The following is a 16,972-nucleotide window of genomic DNA, read 5'->3' as shown; positions in this document are numbered from 1 at the left end:
CTAAAGTCTGATCTTCCCTCCTTCAATTCGAAACTATTCCCCCTCGTCCTATCACTACATGCCCTTACAAACAGTCCCTCCCCAGCTTTCTTGTAGGCCTCCTACAGGTGCGAGAAGGTCTCTATAAAATCTCCCTGTAGCCGCCTCTTCTCCACGTTGAATCCCAACTCTCTCAGCCTGTCCTCATATGGGAGGTGCTCCAGCCCCCTGATCATCTTTGTAGCCCTCCTCTGGACACATTCCAACAGCTCCATATCCTTCTTATGTAGAGGATTCCAGAACTGGACACAGGGCTCCAGGTGAGGTCTTACAAGAGATGAACAGAGGGGCAGAATCACTTCCCTCAACCTGCTGGCCATGCTTCTTTTGATGGCAGCCCAGGACACGGTTGGTTTCTGGGCTGTGAGTGCACATTACCAGCTCATATCAAGCTTCTCATCAATAAGCACGCCCCAAGTCTTTCTCCACAGGGTCCTGCTCTTAACCACATCACCCCCCATCCTGTACTGAAATCGGGGATTGCCCCAGTCCAGGTGTAGGACCTTCCACTCAGTCTCGTTGAACCTCATGAGGGTCACACAGCCCCACTTCTCCAGCTTGTGCAGGTCCCTCGGGATGACACCCCTTCATCCAGTGTTCAGTTCTAGGCCCCTCACCACAGGAAGGATGTTGAGGCTCTGGAGCAAGTCCAGAGAAGAGCAACGAAGCTGGTGAGGGGCTGGAGAACAGGCCTTATGAGGAACAGGCTGCCCAGGGAGGTGGTTGAGTCACCTTCCCTGCAGGCGTTTAAGGCACGGGTGGACGAGGTGCTGAGGGACATGGTTTAGTGTTTGATAGGAATGGTTGGACTCGATGATCCGGTGGGTCTCTTCCAACCTGGTGATTCTATTATTCTATGAACTGCCCCACTCAGCTCAGAGCCATCCACAGACCCGCTGCGGGTGCCCTCGCTGTGGCAGCCGCGGCCCCCGGGGCCTCGCAGGGGCCCCAAGATGGCGGCGGGACCGGCGGGACCGGCGCGACCCGGCGCCCCCGCGCCTCGTTCTAAATCCAAGATGGCGGCGCCGGCCGAGCCCTGAGGGGGTGGGGTGGCGGCGCCGGGGGAGGGGCTGGGGCGGGGAGCGTTTCCATAGCGTCGGCCGCCGGTGTCACACACCGGGGCACTTCCTGGTCGGAGGCCGCCGGTCCCGGGGCAGCAAGCAGGGAGGAGGCGGACAGAGGCCCCGGAAGGAGGAGGAAGCCGAGCAAAGGTAAGGGCGAAGCCGGGACGTCCGGCCATTGTGCGCCCGCCCGGGGTGGCCGGCTGGGCCCTTCCATTCCCGGGGTGCGGGGGGGACACACCTCGCCTTTGCACACAGGCGGGGTGGGACCCAGTTCCTAGAGAGCTGAGGGGAGGCGGGCAATACCATTCTCCCCCCGGGCGGGGGCGGGGCTGCGCGCACCCCCCCCGCGGTGCTGGGGAAGTGGAAGAGGCGCGTGCCGGCTCCCGCAGGGTACCGGGGCGCTTCGGACTGTTCCATTCACATCGAAGGGGGGTGTGTGTGTTGTGCAGAGGGTCCCTGCTCCTTGTAGTGGGGAGAGGGGGGAGCGGTGGCGTGCAGGAGGCAGCTGAGCGGGGACCCCGAAGGGAGCCCTCTCGGAGATGCTCCTGGGTCCCTTTGTAAGGCTGGAGGGAGCTGTGGTGGTGAGGGAGGGCAGGGACCCCAGAGCAGGGGGTGAGGGCTGTGGTCGCCTGGGCTCTGCGGTCACCATGGGGTTGGGGTCGGTTTGGGGCCTTGCTGAGGGTCCCCCCTCTCTGTCAGGGTGGGAGGCTGTGGGGGGCAGGGAGGCTTTGGTGGGCTGAGCCCTTGCTTGAACGAGACTTTCCTGCCACTACTGCTTTTTGTACCTGGAGTATTGTGTCCAGTTCTGGAATCCTCAACATAAGAAGGATATGGAGTTGTTGGAATGGGGCCAGAGGAGGCTACGAGGATGGTCGGAGAGCTGGAGCACCTCCCCCACGAGGACAGGCTGAGAGAGTTGGGGTTGTTCAGCCTGGAAAAGAGAAGGCTTTGAGGAGACCTTAGAGTGACCTTCTAGTACCTGAGGGGCTACAAGAAAGCTGGGGAGGGACTGTTCAGAAAGTCTTGTAGTGATAGGACGAGGGGCAATGGGTATAAATTGGAGAGGGGCAGATTTAGGCTAGATATAAGGAGGAATTTCTACACCATGAGGGTGATGAGGCACTGGCACAGATTGCCCAGGGAAGTTGTGGCTGCCCCATCCCTGGAGGTGTTCAAGGCCAGGTTGGATGGGACCCTGAGCAGCCTGATTTAGTGGGAGGTGTCCCTGCCTGTGGCAGTGGTGTTGGAGCTACATTATCTTTAAGGTCCCTTCCAACCTAAACAATTCTCTGATTCTATGCTTCCTCCTCTGCTTTTGGTAAATACTTTGGGTATGTGGTGAAAAGCACCAGGCTGAGGGGTCTGTGCTGGTGCGAAAAGTAGTTGCTAACACAAAAAGTGGAATATTTTGATTTAAGCTGAAGCAGAGCTAAGTTTTCATCCATATAGCTGTATTTTTTGAAAGTTAGACAGAGTGTCCCTCTGATAGCGTGGGTTTTTTTGTTGGTTTTTTTTTTTTAATAGAGTGTTTTTTCAAATAGTGTTTTTCCAGACGTTACACTCTCCATTCCTTTGGAGGTGATAATTTCTTGTGTGAAGTATGGTCTGAGCTGAACAGATGTGTCTTCTTCTGTAATCACCTCTGTTTGCAGTCTGTAACCAGCTTTTGTCTTGCTGCACACGATTGATGGAGATCACTCCCTCACATTGCCTGGGCCCGATAAAGGATGCTTGTTTTCTAGAACTCCAAAATGAGTCTTAGGGTTTTATTTGCTGGCATTTTTCAGTTTCGGTACCAAAGGGCCCACAGCTCCATGTGCTTCCCACAGGGTGTGCTGCCAACAGCCTGCTGTGTCTGCAGGACCTGCTCTAAGTCCTTGGTCTCTGTTGGGACCATCAGCAAAAGAGCCAATGTTTCGGGTTCTTTGTGTGGTGTGGAGTGTTGCCCGTAGGAAACCACCGAAGCCTTCAAACTGCCAGTTGAATGAGAGTCAAGTGGTGACATAAAACACTGTCGCCAAACTCCTGTACCAGTCGTTTGCCTGCATACGCTTGAGAATCATTTTCTTTGTGCTGCTCTCTGTTTGGAGCAGGCAGCTGCACAGAAAGCTGGCTGTGAGCGTAGCTACTTCTTAGCTTTCACTGAGTTGTAGTGGAATGAAAGGAGGCGCACATCTGCCCGGTTCACAAAAAAAATATGTATTTTATGGAGGATCAGTTGAATTAGAATGCTTCTATTAAATCATTGCTCTCTATGGTTATTTAGCTTGATGCATACCCTGCAATCTAGAGCTGCCGTCTGACAGTCGAAACTCAAACTCTGCTAGGCGTGTGTATATTAAGTACGGCAGCCAATCAGCGCTGCCTTATACCAAAAGCAATTTGCTTCAACGCTTTGTAGTGTAAATAATCCTGCTATGAACAAAGAGGAGGGTGTGCCATTGTGCTCGTTTCGTGTGTATTTCTCTGTGCTTCCTCTTTCGTGGGCAGTCAGTGATTTTGTGTAGCTTCTTAAATAGTAATAGTCTTATTTTGTTGTGAATTTTATATTACTCTTGGATGTTTTACTGAGCTGGGACACTTAGAAGCTTGGTGCTATATTAAGAATTTTTATTATATCCTTTTTAATAGCCATGCTCTTATGTGACTTAGTTTTTGCTTCTTTTTAACTTCTTTTGCTATGGATTATAACTTTGAAGTTAATTTAACTCGGATGCAGCGTAAAATAAGTATTCAGTAGAGCTGCCTTTTAAGCAACTCTTATTTTGCCCTCTGATTATACAGCATGGAAACCAGTAATTTCAGACTTAATGTTTTGCCAGACAGCTATCTATAAAACTCTAAAGCATGTGCTTCTGAAATCTCTATCTGTTTTCTTTGAGAGGCCATAATGTTTTGGTTTAGAGAAGAAAATAAATGACAGTAAAATACTGATTTATGCCAGGCAGGCTCTATTTAGACTATTTTGTCTTCGTATGCGTTTTAACAGTGCAGTTCTGTGCTGTCACTGTGATTTCTTGGGAGCTGAGGATATCAATTCTTAATGTTAACTCCTTAGCATCTAAGTTAAACAGATACTGCAATAACATACGCACCGACTGGGCTGGAATCTTTAATTGCCACCTTAAAGGAGAATGTTTTCTCTGGATAAAGTCATAGTGCATAGAATTATAACATGCTGTAATTTACTTGCAATCTGGCTTGTATTAATTATCCTGAAATAGAGTATTGGGTAAAACAGAGACCTGGCACTGAATGTGGAAACAGATAACTGTGTGTACTATTAGTGCTTGAATTTGAAGTTGTGAAGAACTACTCTCACTTCAGGTGCTCCTCTCAAATTGAAGTTAAAATGCTGGTAGTTTCACAACTACTTCAGGTGAATACCACCAAGGGCTGGTGGATGCCTGTTAGAGGAAATATGGGATGGAATATAAGGGTTAGCTATTTAGGAAAAGACAAGGATCAAAGGTATGTATGTGAGGTTTTTTAATAGCCTTGTTAATTGCAAGGGAAGGCGTAAAGGGTGTCAAGTACTATTTTGAATAAAAAAGTTTCTCCAAGATAGTATCTCTCAGCAAGGAACTCAACAAGTAATTGTCTTTCTCTGTTGTGTAATAGTTGGTAGTGTTCCTGTGCAGGTGAGAACCCTACAAATGTTGAAATAAACAGGGTTGTTGGCTAAGAGAGCCAAGTGGTAACTGTAGTTTCTAACACACAACCTTAAGAAAATCATCATTATTAAGCAGAAACTTTCCTTTTTTAGGGACTTAAGAACTTTCAAATAGTCCAAGTAAATGGCCTTCAGCAAACTGATAAAGTTGTGAACAAGAGTAATTTTAGAAAGCACATATGCAGCATTATTTTAAAGAAAAAGAGCCCATTTTAACCAGAAGTCTATATTGGCTTGTAAACAGGTTTTAGCAGTAGCTAAGAAAAACACTTAGACACAGAAGGTGAGATATGAGTAACCTTTTATAGCTGGAAGCTGGAGTTCAACTTGCTGTGGTGTACAGAGATGTTCACTTTTCATACTTACGACGCGTTTTTAGGTCATATATAGCTGCTATATTCATGTCTCGTTTCTTTAGTGTTACATGACTAGATTTTTATAAACGATATAATGCGTAGTTATGCTATTATTATCCTTAAGTGGTTTTCAGAACTGATGTTTTGTTTTTTTTTTCCTAATGAACAACCTTTTCCTGTACATAGACACAATAAAATGTTGTATAATGCTATGTCTCTGAGGCAAAGTATTGTTAGTTCACATTCACAAAACTAAGGTGAGACTTCAGCTTTGGAAAATCAAGTTGAATGGAGGTAGGAATCTTCCAGTTGACTCTGCCTGTGACTGAAGAACAATTGGGCTCAAAGATAGTATAGTGCTCCAGTCAAAAGTGCTTTGAACCTGGGTTGAAGGCCATCTATATGACTCATCTGATTTTGTTAACATAATAACTGTAATTAGTTTGGTGTCATGGAAGTTATTTTTACTATTTTTGACACCAGTAATCAAAAGGAAGCTGACAAGATTGCAGTTCTAATGATGTGTTTTAACCAGACACTTTATTTTTGATTAGGCTCTGGATGCTTAAATGTTTAATTTAGCAGCCATTCATAGAGAACTCACAGGACCTGCAGTTCAAACTGCTGTTCTTCAGTGATTGCACCATCTAATGGCTTTGTGTTCACCTCTGTTGTTTATAATGTTGGCATACCTCTTTTTTCAGCATGATACCATTACTTCCCACCAATTAAGCCTCTTCCCTCTGTTACTTTTTCTGTGCAAAAAAAGTTGGCTGTAATTTTCAGTCTGCAGCATTACTGTAGGCAGCTGGAATTTTAAGGTGTGTGAGTGTTTGTGTTGGGTTTTTTTTTAGCTCTTTTGTTTGTTTATTTTTCTTTTATTATTGTTTTTTACAAAACTGGTTTTAGAAATTGATACAGGAGCCTTCTTGTGATGCAAATCCCATCCTGTGATAGCTTCTCTACTTCTTTGGCATGTGCCATAAATCTGTTATGTGAAGTCATACTTTAGGAGAAGTTAGATCTCATCTTTTGCTTTTTATTTTTTTTTTAACATTAAGAGATCAGAGGAGTTGAGACTTGAAATCTGAGTTGGCACAAGATGTTGTTGGGCTGGATTAGCACAGGTGATCAGATTCAGCAAGTTCTAATTGGCTCTGAAAAGAAGAAATTGTGTTCAGAAACTCTGAGCAGGTATTGGAGAAGGCTCTTACAGCTTCACAGATGTTTGCTTTTTCTCCCTTCATCTAAGCTGTAAGGTGAACTTACTTTTGTTTAACTGTTCTATCAGATTTGTATAAACTTGCTTTTAGCAGCAGGATGGAGATATTATATAAGTTTTCCAAAATGTACTTGCTGTGCTGCTGTTGTTGGAGATTAAGTCCTCTATATTTCGCTTTGGGGACAGCCAGGCATATTGTTAGTGAATCCGTCTCTGTCCTACTTTGATTTTTTTTTTTTTTTTTTAAAATTCATTTTGCTTATGAATTGACTCATCTCATGGTTTAGGGTTGCTGGAAATGGTAACTTTTTCATATTTTATTGAGGAGGAAATGTTGGATGCTAGTACCAACCCATGCTTATTTAGTAAATTTGTTTGTAATACCTCGGTTTTAAAAATGATTTTGTGTTGCATCTTCTTGCTAGCTGAAGTTGCTGGAGGGAAACACTGCTTTGATGGTATTTTCAGTTACTACATTTATACTTTAATCTTGTACTTTTAATTTCTTAAGAATGTTTGTTGTCTTTTGGGAGCAGTTACATTTTATGAACTAGTAATGCACACAAGTTTATAATATGAATGTTTGAAAGAAGTACATGATTTGAGTTGAAAAACTTCAAAATATATCTGCAAGAAGTAAAGTTCCTCAGTCATAACAAATACATCTTTGTTTTCCTTTTTTTGACAGGGAGTATGAAAGTAGGATAGTAGGAAAGACAGTTTATATATAAACTTTTATTCTAATTACCTGAAGCTGAATAAATGACCTCTCTTTTCCTACAACCATCAGGACATGTATACCTCTGAGAAACCTTCTCCAACAAGATTCCTTGCTTCAAGACCTGTCTTGGATTACATGCAGAGAAGTTTCCAGTCATGAGTAAGTAGATTTTTTTTTTTAAGAAAAATGAAACCCTTAGTTTGCACTTTAGAAGAAATGCACTTGTGTAGTGGGTTTTGGAAGGTGGTTCTTCCTTGAAAATGTTCATAATGAGTTTTGTCTCTTCAGTCCTTTAAAAATAACCAAATAAAGCTGAGATTTGGCTGATGCTGTCTGTAATCTGCAAACTTTTCATCAACTTGTGCTCTGTAGACTTCTGTGTTTTGCAGTCTGGTATCATTTCAGGAAGGCGAGTTCTGTAACAAGCTGATGTTTGTTTTTTTGGTATACATAAAACATGTAACTCTTAGGGGAAAATGTGTGGGGTTTGCTAGGAACTCCAAAATATGTGAAGGTCCAGTAAATTAAAACAGCTGGTAAAAATCCAACGTAAAATGAATGGACTTCATTTTATGGGAAAAAATAAATATATTACTCAAATTCCAATACAGATGTCTGATCCCAAAGGAATTTTGGCATGCTTGAAAAGATCTGAGCCATAGAAAACTGTAACTTAAGATCTGTTTTGGTGAAAAAACAGATGAAAGGCACCAGAAGTTTTATTTTAGACAATATCTGATGGCTAAGATAATCTCTTTTTAGCAAATTGTTATGAGTATTTAATGGTCTTTCATAAGTTTTGTGTATGCGAGACTTAATGTTGCTGCCAAGAATCATATTACCTACCTTTACATCATGAAGGAATAAGGACGTAACTTCATATGCACAGGAACTGTATTTATAATGTAGCTTAGTTTCAGCACAAGTGTCCTGAATCTGTTGAAGAATGAGCCTCTATTTCATAGATATATCATTATATCCTATGTTAGTAAAATAAGACTGTTTTGATTTTCTGGGAGGAAGTGAGTAAAGAAAATTGGTCAGTTTTCTTGTCAAAGTAAATGAAAAATGTCTTGACATCTGGAAGGAAAAAAGGTCAAGGAAGTGCTTGCTAAATGTAGCAAAAGAAAAACTACATCAGAAAGAGGACTGAAAGAATTGCTGAACTCTGGGGTTCATGCTTACTGGAGGTACACTGATATTTATATAGAATTATACCTCTTTTCTCTTTCATATTGCTATTCACGCTTATTTACTTTCTGATGTTTAAAGTATTTGCTGTGTTGCATAGATGATAACCTTACAAGCAGTTATTCAAGTACCTAAATATTCTGATTTGTCAAATATTGCTATATTAATCTTCATTTATTTTATAGAGAATCTCACGTGCTCTCATTGCCTAGCAGTCGTAAATGTAACAAGTATCTGTAAATCCTTATGCCTTTTGAATCATAGTTGCTGTGTTAAGTGAATCACTGCTGTGCTACTGTGATGTTGTTGGTTTGAGCACAACAGCTCAACTGTCATGACTTGAGCAAAACATCATTGGTCTTGGTGAGATTTTTGGCATGATTCCAGGCTGGAAAGTTTAACTTTATATTTGCAAGAATCAAGAGCCTTATTCAAATGAAAGATAACGCTTTGGCCATACTTCGTGGTGATTAATAATAATGTTATTCAAACGGCAGTCTCTTCTTTGCGGGACACCACATTCCTGTGGTAGATTAGATGCTTAAGTCTGTGCTAAATGGTGGGCTTCAATGGCACAAAAAAAAATGCTGCATTTTTTTAAAATGTGATTTAGAGAAGATTAGATGTTTATGTTCAGCTGGTGCTGGATTTCTTAGTTTACATTCTACTTCAGGTTAACTTGAACTAGAAGTGTGGTCTAAGTAGTTTTAGACTCCTCTCTTCTAAATACCTCAGCCTATACCATATTTTTCATATTATGAAGATGGATTTATTTGTTTACTTCTGTACATGTAAGGTTATTCACAGATTTACAGGCACCTTGAATAGCTGGATGTGTTGAAAGTGATGGGAGTCTCTAGTATTATCTTGTGCATCACCCAAATCTATCTAAAATGTGGAAAACTCAAACTTAGGAAAGCTAATAACTTCTTGGTTAAAAAATGTAGAATGCTGTTTCATGCAGGTTACACTACAGAATCCTGTGTGTTATTTTCTTGTGATGCACTTGATGCAATATATATTTTTGTTGGTGTTTGTGAAGGGCTGTTCTAGAATCTCAGTCCTAAAATAGTTAAATCCCTTTTCTAATATCTATCCTAGACTTATTCACAGACAGTTAATATCTATTTAGTTTTCTGCCAACCTTATTCAGTAGCTTAAAAAAAATTACACATTTTTACCTTGTATCATATTTGTTGCTTTAGCAGTTTGTTACAAAGAGCACATTATTTTATTGAAATAGCTTGTAGAAGTGAATCTATGTTGTCTCTGTACTTAAGAAACACAAGCTTAACTTACTGTTTGTTTGAAAATAATTTTTTTTTGGGAGGTGAATAAGGGAACTACTGCTGTTGTTTAACGGTTATTGAGTGTGTAGGTAAGTGTTTTGGATCCTGTTGTACTGGATCTTCTCTGTTAATGGGGCAGCGTATTGACAGAATTTTCAAGTCCACTCTTCAGGATAGGTGTTTTTAGTTGTTGGGCAGTACAGAGAATTTGAAAAGTTGTTAAAACCGTGGCAGCCTCTATCAAAGCTTCTATTCCTGTATAATGCCTTTATAAATGTCTGTTTTCGTTAGCAGGGTTAAGACACTAAAATTATGCTGTAACTTTGTGTGCCTCATAGGACGAGGAGGTTGCATGTGTTAAGAGTCGGTAAGAGTATAGAGAATAGCTAAGTTAGGTTTGGTTTTGATTTATTTTATGTTGAAAGATAACTTGTCATGCAATCTTGGCTGTATGTAACCTGTCTAGAATGTCACACCACAGAATGAGTTAGTTTAATTTACTACATTTTTTCATTTACCACATTTTCTCCAGTTGTTGATGTTGAGCTGCCAGAAAATGTGTAGTGTTATGACAAATTCTTACAATTATAAACTGTGCTTTTCATGTTTCGGGGTTTTCCTGTGCTTTCTCCTTTGAAGAAATGTCAGCACAGTGAACTTATTTGAGCTGCTGCAAGTAACTCAGTTTGCAAACAAGCGAAATGTTACTGCACGCTGTTGCAACAAGCTGCTCTGGTCTTAGTTTTTTTTCTCCCCTTAAACGTATAGGATGCAGTGCCAACCTTTTTATTTTATTATTATTCTCCTATCATGATAGTTGTACAGTATAACTCTTTCCTGACTTTGCCTTTCTGCTTTTGTTTTCCACACACTAAATGCTCAGCACTGCATGCAGTTGGTAAGTTAACCTGCTATTCTTCGTGCTTCAATATCATCTCCTCAGGTTTTCCTCACGATTGAGGGTAGGAGAGTTTTTTGCGTGCTTGGAAAGATTCTACACATTGTAATCCTATATTTTAAAAATGGTCAGCGTGGGCTGCTAATGAGGTGGAAAACGTTTTGCTTCAGCCGTTCAAATAAAGACCACAGTGGTGTGATTAAAGGCTGCTTCTGCTTGGTGGTTGGTTATTTCTCTTGACCTGTCATTATAGCTGGCTTTCTAATTTGTGTTCACAGAGGAACCTGAGGATTTTGTGATTTCTAAAAAAAAAAACAAACCAAAACCAAAACAAAAAACCCCAAAAAACAACAAAAAAAAGTTTTTTTGAGTTCTTGTAGCATGTGTAAAGAAGAAGTTTTGGCTGTCAGTTTCTCTATTCATGAGCAATAAACTTGGGAATTAAACCAAATGTTCAGGTTAGCCTTAACAGATAAAGATGTAATGGTTTAGCAAGTACACGATGTTATTTCTATGCTTGCAACTAAAAAAAGTGTGTTCTAGGTTTTTCTAAAGCTTCTTAGGCTAAGAAAAGTCTGTTTGGTTGGCTCAGTTAGCCCCCTCACCTCCAGTCTCCTGTTCTTGTGTGCCAGAATGAATACATAGTGAACCGATGACCAAGTCACACTGTATGCAAAGTAATTGCTGGGAAATGGATGTTGTTTTGTGGCTTACACAAAGTGTAAGTTGGCTGTGTATTTTGTGGGTGAAGTGTCGCAAATAAATATAAAGCAGATTGATGTGTTCAAGAGGCTTTGTAGTCATCAGTTCTTTCAGTGAGCTGAGACTGATAGAAAGGAAAAAGTCTAAGTTCCGATTCATACATAAAACGGCATGCTGGGGAAGGAAAGCTTAGAAGTAGGCTAAGATAGCTTTGTAGTGAAGTATAATAATGAATAGTTAAAGGATATCTGATTATTATGTTATGTGCTAAGCTTTATTTTTATTTTTGAACTATCAACCTTGAAATCTAATTCATAAAATACAAGCCTAAAGATACAGTATGTGAAGTATTGTTTTTAACTATTGTTCTTCTGATTTACAGCACAGATCTTGTAATATTTGTAAAATACTGTGACTTGAGAAACATAGAAGCAGCTGTTGCCTCATAGGTCGTCTTTGCTGAAATTTGGCATAGTAATTCTGTATGAAAGACTGAAGATCTGAACGATTAAGAATTGTGGGACATAGGGGAGAAAGAGCCGTAATGCAGATTTGAAAAAGGTTAATTTGAAGACTTTGATAATTTTTGAAACGTTTAAAAAGTTAAGTAATTGTAATCCCTCTTGCAGTTCAACTATCTGGAAAGGAATGAAACCTACAAGATACTTAAAATAGTAAGCTACCGGATATTCATGACTCCATAAAAATTACTTAATTTTTAACATTGGTGTTTATCTTTTTGCTTTATTTTCCGTGAAACTGTCAGGGGAATTTAATTTAGCACTGTACGTAATGGTAGTGACACATGAGCACTTGGATCAGAAGTAGTGCTGCAGTAACTTTCTTTTTGTAGTGGGAGGATGAAGCATGAAAAATACACCTGTACCAAGTTGTTTGGCCCCTGAACCTATCAGTCAGGAGAAGAGCTTACTGTTCTTGATCTTGCCTCACTGTTACTCTCCTGTGTTGTCTTAACTTTTCACTTCAAACTTATTTGGATACTGCAGGTCAGTGCTGTACCTACTGGCTGTCCCCTCTGTTTAGTGCACCTAGGACTCAAGGGAGAACATCAGCAGGCATGCTGGAGATACGTTTCTGGCTTACAATGCAGATTCAGAGGTCAGAGTTAATGAGGTACAGAAACCTATGTGGACTGGGAGAAGTTGGGTTCTATTAGAAAGGTCTGGCCTATAGGAGCCAGGGCTGAACTGAGTGTCTTTTAAAATTTCGTGACCCCCTTAAAATGTTGCCCTTGCCAATAGAGAGAGGATGGTGTCCTTCCCCTGTCTGTGTTCCTGCATGCTTCCTTGTTGCACAAGCATTCATGAGGTTGATTTGAATTGGGTGGGCTCCCCAAGCCGTTTACTAGATAGCTTCTGCAATGGTTGTAGTGCTGTAGTGCAGGGAAAGAGGCACAGGGATGAGACTGTCCTTTCCAGGGGTAATGCTTTTTCCCCCGTGCTTGAAGTGTCCATGGAATGATAGTTTAAGTTATTTAGGCATGTTGTAATCTTAGGCTTCCTCTATACTAAGTGAGGAGAGGCATCTCCAGAGGGCTAATCAGATTTTAGATGACCCAGTTTCTCACCAATGCTGTAATTAAACCACTTCTGTAAATACAGAGGGTGCCTTAGTTGCAATAAATTGTAAACCCAAATACTTTACATGCACCAAACTTATTGAGGAAATATAGGCGCGTGTTTTCTTAATATTCACATTTTATCATGCTGGATTTCTTCTTATTTATTTACTTGACATAATAATGCAACTTCTCTGACCTTGTGGCTTTTTTTTTTCTGACAGTACAGCTATATAAATATAACAGAAATGAAAGCTTTTTGAAGTTCATCTGTATTTAAACAGACTTTTTAGATTATTTTCTCTTTATAATCCTTCCATTATTTTTTATCACTTTAGGATATTAAGGACAAGTAAGTTGTGGCTTTCCTTGCACTTTAGATGGAAGAGGCAGACAAAACTTTTGAGTTTTGTTCTGTTGCTTCTTTAACTGAACAAGATAAGTCTTCAGTTTCTATAGACTAAAGCGAAGTCACGTTTTCTTTCTTAAGCTTTGCAGGAAGCTGCAGCTACCAGGAGTTAATTTATCACATTGAGAAACTGTGCTCTGAGGTATTTTTGTATGACTTTCTTAACAGGTATTGCATAGTCTGTAGCGTTTCATTTGTAGTTCATCATGTACAGTAAATCTAAATTCTTTTTTAAAGTCCTTTGCATAGATTTCAAATACATGTATTGAACATTTTAAAAAAGTTGGGTTTTTTGGCTGTCTGCTTTTGGTTACACTTTTTCCCTGCAGGTTTAAATTGATGGGGCTTCGCTAAGTTAGTGCAACACGATGTGTTTCAACCTATGTAATTTCTGTTTGTGAACCAAGATGTTGGCACTGGCAGGAAACTATTGTTCATTTTGAAGTGATAGGAGAGTTGTGATGGGAAAATTACTATCATTAATGTTATTGGAGGACCAGTCATTTTGTATGCACACTTACTGCTTCCTGAATATGCCCTTTCTAGACACTTATACTTAATGTTTATTCTGTCATGTTTACAATGAAAAGTAAGGTTGGATTATTTATCAGTTAATTTATGACACTCTAATGCTATGTATATGTGTCCAAAATAGTAAAGATAATAGAAATGTTTGTAATAATGTTATTATTAATAATAATATATTTAAAATACATTAAAATTAATATTTATATTTTTATAGAATACTTTTGCATTTATAATATAAAGTACATACTTACATAAAATATATAACAACTCTTTTGTTTATATTTTTATATGTGTATATGTGGAGAGAGAGTTCTCATTCTAAATTGGCCTGCCTCTCACTGTTTTGACTGATGGCTAGTAAAGACTGATGAATTATTACAACTAATTGGTGTACACAGAATGATAATTCTGTGGCATGATAATATTCTCCTGTTACGATTTTTATTTTCTTATTTAAATCTTAGTCTTTGGGCCTATGTCTGTACTCCTTTATATAGAATCTTGCACAATAATGCCTTTATTATGCATCTCCGGTACTCCTGCAGCAGAAAGACTAAGTAGCAAAGAACACTGTAACCTTGTTCTCTGGAGTGAGTATCAAGTGTCCACCGCTATGTTAGCAATTCATATTTCTGGGATCCTGTTTATCCTGTGATAAGTTGAGGGTGGTGTTTAAGTACATTCTGAAGGGGGAAGGATGCAGAAACTCGCAGCTAAAATGTAGATGGAAAGCGAGAGCTATGAATGTAGATTTTTGGATAGGTATCCCCATTTTGTGTAAGGCACTGTATAGGCACAGAACTCTGTTGTTCTAGATATTGCAGGGAAGACTTCGTAGAGGCTGCAGGAGTAAGATCCCTAGTTGGGGTACAATTTCCTATTGAGTTATAGAATTCACAAAACAACAGCTGAGTCAGATAAAGGATTAGAAATGAAGAACTTTCCAACAGCAGTGTTAAGTGAGATATTCAGAAGACTTTCCTTGCCTGTTGTGACTCATATTATTCTCCCTTTCGGCACAAATGATTGAATAATATGTACCACTGTGTTGGGAAAGTGAAGCTATTGCTGCTCATTAGTGTAACTATCATAAATAAGAAAAGTGAACGAGTTGCAGCCTCATTTTATGTTATGTTATTTATGCCCATATGCAAGAAACAAACCACCAGATTTACAAGATATGTGGTTATTTTGAGCTAAATTGACTGTATTTCAAGAAAAACTACTCTGACATTCTTTACTCAATTTTTGATAGGAAAAAACTTCTTTGATTTGTAGCATGGGTGGAAACTATTTGGGGTTGTTGCCATAAGTGGGTTATGCAAGTAATCACAGCGGGATTACTGGCTTTGTGGCTGGCTCTGTGTTTATTTAAATTTAAGATCTTTTCTTTACTTAAACTGTACAGTCTGTTGTCCTTTTTGGTGTTTCAAGGGTGGTTGAAGTGCTTGCTGTGCTTAGGTGATATCAATCAGTGGATTATAAGGTTTGTTTAATCTCTCATTACAAGAGAGCTGCCTATAATTAAGAGATTTTAATGCTTAAAATTATGTGGGAGACTGTCAGGATAACGCTGGAATTTTTTCAAGACTGTTGGTATGCCTGTAATTATCATGCTGAAAATGTCTGAAGTGAGCAGAAAGCCGTGCAGGACTTCCCAGGCTAGTTTGGGAAGCTGATGTGTTGGGGGTTCTTATTTTTCTTTTGCTCCTGTTTTATTTTGTGTAAGTTTATTACCATTCTCTGGAATGGAAGGCATACCAACAAGATGTTATATCTCCAGTACTTTTGGCCAGCACAGACATTAATTTAATATATCACTAATATACAAGGGCACTTTGTTTTAATAAAGCACTTTGGCTTGCTGTAGGAGAGGATTCTTGAATACAGTCTTTCTGTTTTACCCTTGAAAAGCTCTTTGAAAACCTGCCTAATTCCATGGTAGAGTGCAGAAAGGCTTACTTGGAGCTCTTTCGAGCAGGAGAATTTCCCAGAATTTTGAGAGGAATAGGGAAATAAGTCTCTTGCCAGAGTGTGTTCTGTTCCATTCAATATAAAGCCTCTTCCTTATGTTTGTTTTTTTTTTTTTTTTACTTGTGGTAGAATTTTGTGCAGCACTCTATGAGGAGTTTTATTTTGTTGTGTTACTCTTTCATAGTTGTACAAGCACTATAATGACCCAACTCTCCTTCCCTGCTCTCCCCAAAACTTGCTTTTGGAGGTAACGCTTGTCTCTGTTCTTCTCAGTAATGCTGTGGTACAGACATACTTTGTGTCCAGGCTGTTCTACCAACCCTGCCTGCCTTGAACTCTTCAGAGCGGTTATATTTCATATTATTTTATATCTGGTTGTAAAAACTAGACAGGCTTTTAGCTTCCACCACCTCGCTCCCCACCCCTACCCCTGAGTTACAGCAAGTTACTGTAAGAGTGTTTGAAGGACATCTGGATTGGTCTTGGGGCACGGGAGAGGAAAAATAGAGTTTATAGCTTGCCTTGAAAAGGTACCAACTGAAAAGTGTCAATTTTGCTTTTTATTTCCTCCCTGCTTCCTCGCCCCACCACACTCTCTCCTGTGCTGGATGCAGTGACAAAAATATCTGTAATTTTTACTGTAACTTTTTTTTTTTTTTAAAGAAAAGGCTAATGAGTCACTTTTAGGGACCTTTCAGTATTTAATTATTCCCCATGCATTAAAATAAACTAAAAGAAATAATATTTATATGAAACTCACAGTAAGGCTCTTGGGTGTTTTTTGTTTTTAATGCATCAGTTGTTAAGTGGAACATCCATTTTGGAGAATTAACTCCTAATTTGTGTTTTTGTTTAATGCTGAATATTCAGTGTTCCTAGTAGGTGATGTAACAAGGCCAGGTTTTCTTTGTTGTCCAGTGAAATGCAAGAGATCAAGTTCAAGGATAAATCTGCTGCAAATGGAAGACAATGGAATTTCTTCTTCTATTCCTTTAGTACTGCTGTAATACCACTGTTAGTTAAAATAGTGGATTAAAATGCCTGACTGATATTGGCTAGAATGATGCAGTTTGGGTACCACCTTGTCCAGACCATGGACACTTGTTGGCTCGAATTTGATAAGATTTTAGGTTTTCAGTAGCTACAGGGAGAGCATGGAGAATAGTGAATGGATTACAGTGTTCGGTTTTTTCAAAATTGGGACAGAGGCAGTTGGGCATGTATGATTCCTCTGCCTTTGCTCTTGTAATAGGTAGGTAAGGTGATCTTCAGTTGGATAGTTTGGTTGTTTTAAAGTGAAGCAGAATGAGGAAGTGTCTTTCTAACT

The 16,972-nt window shown here is 39.8% G+C and overlaps 1 protein-coding gene across 1 annotated transcript in view; it reads left to right on the top strand.

Annotated features, from left to right (window-relative positions):
• The first annotated feature begins 1,115 nt into the window (after window positions 1-1,115).
• The window catches only part of USP6NL (USP6 N-terminal like), a 123,235-nt gene continuing 107,378 nt past the window's right edge, over window positions 1,116-16,972 (top strand). The window contains exons 1-2 of the mRNA XM_069869723.1: window positions 1,116-1,250; window positions 7,145-7,234. Of these exons, the coding sequence (XP_069725824.1) occupies window positions 7,231-7,234 (4 nt within the window). The 5' untranslated portion in view covers window positions 1,116-1,250; window positions 7,145-7,230. The remainder of the gene's footprint in view (window positions 1,251-7,144; window positions 7,235-16,972) is intronic.

Source organism: Phaenicophaeus curvirostris, chromosome 1 (genome assembly GCF_032191515.1).
Source record: "Phaenicophaeus curvirostris isolate KB17595 chromosome 1, BPBGC_Pcur_1.0, whole genome shotgun sequence".
NCBI lineage: Eukaryota > Metazoa > Chordata > Aves > Cuculiformes > Cuculidae > Phaenicophaeus > Phaenicophaeus curvirostris.
Note: the sequence above shows the minus strand (reverse complement) of the source record. Positions and strands in the feature narration are given on the sequence as shown.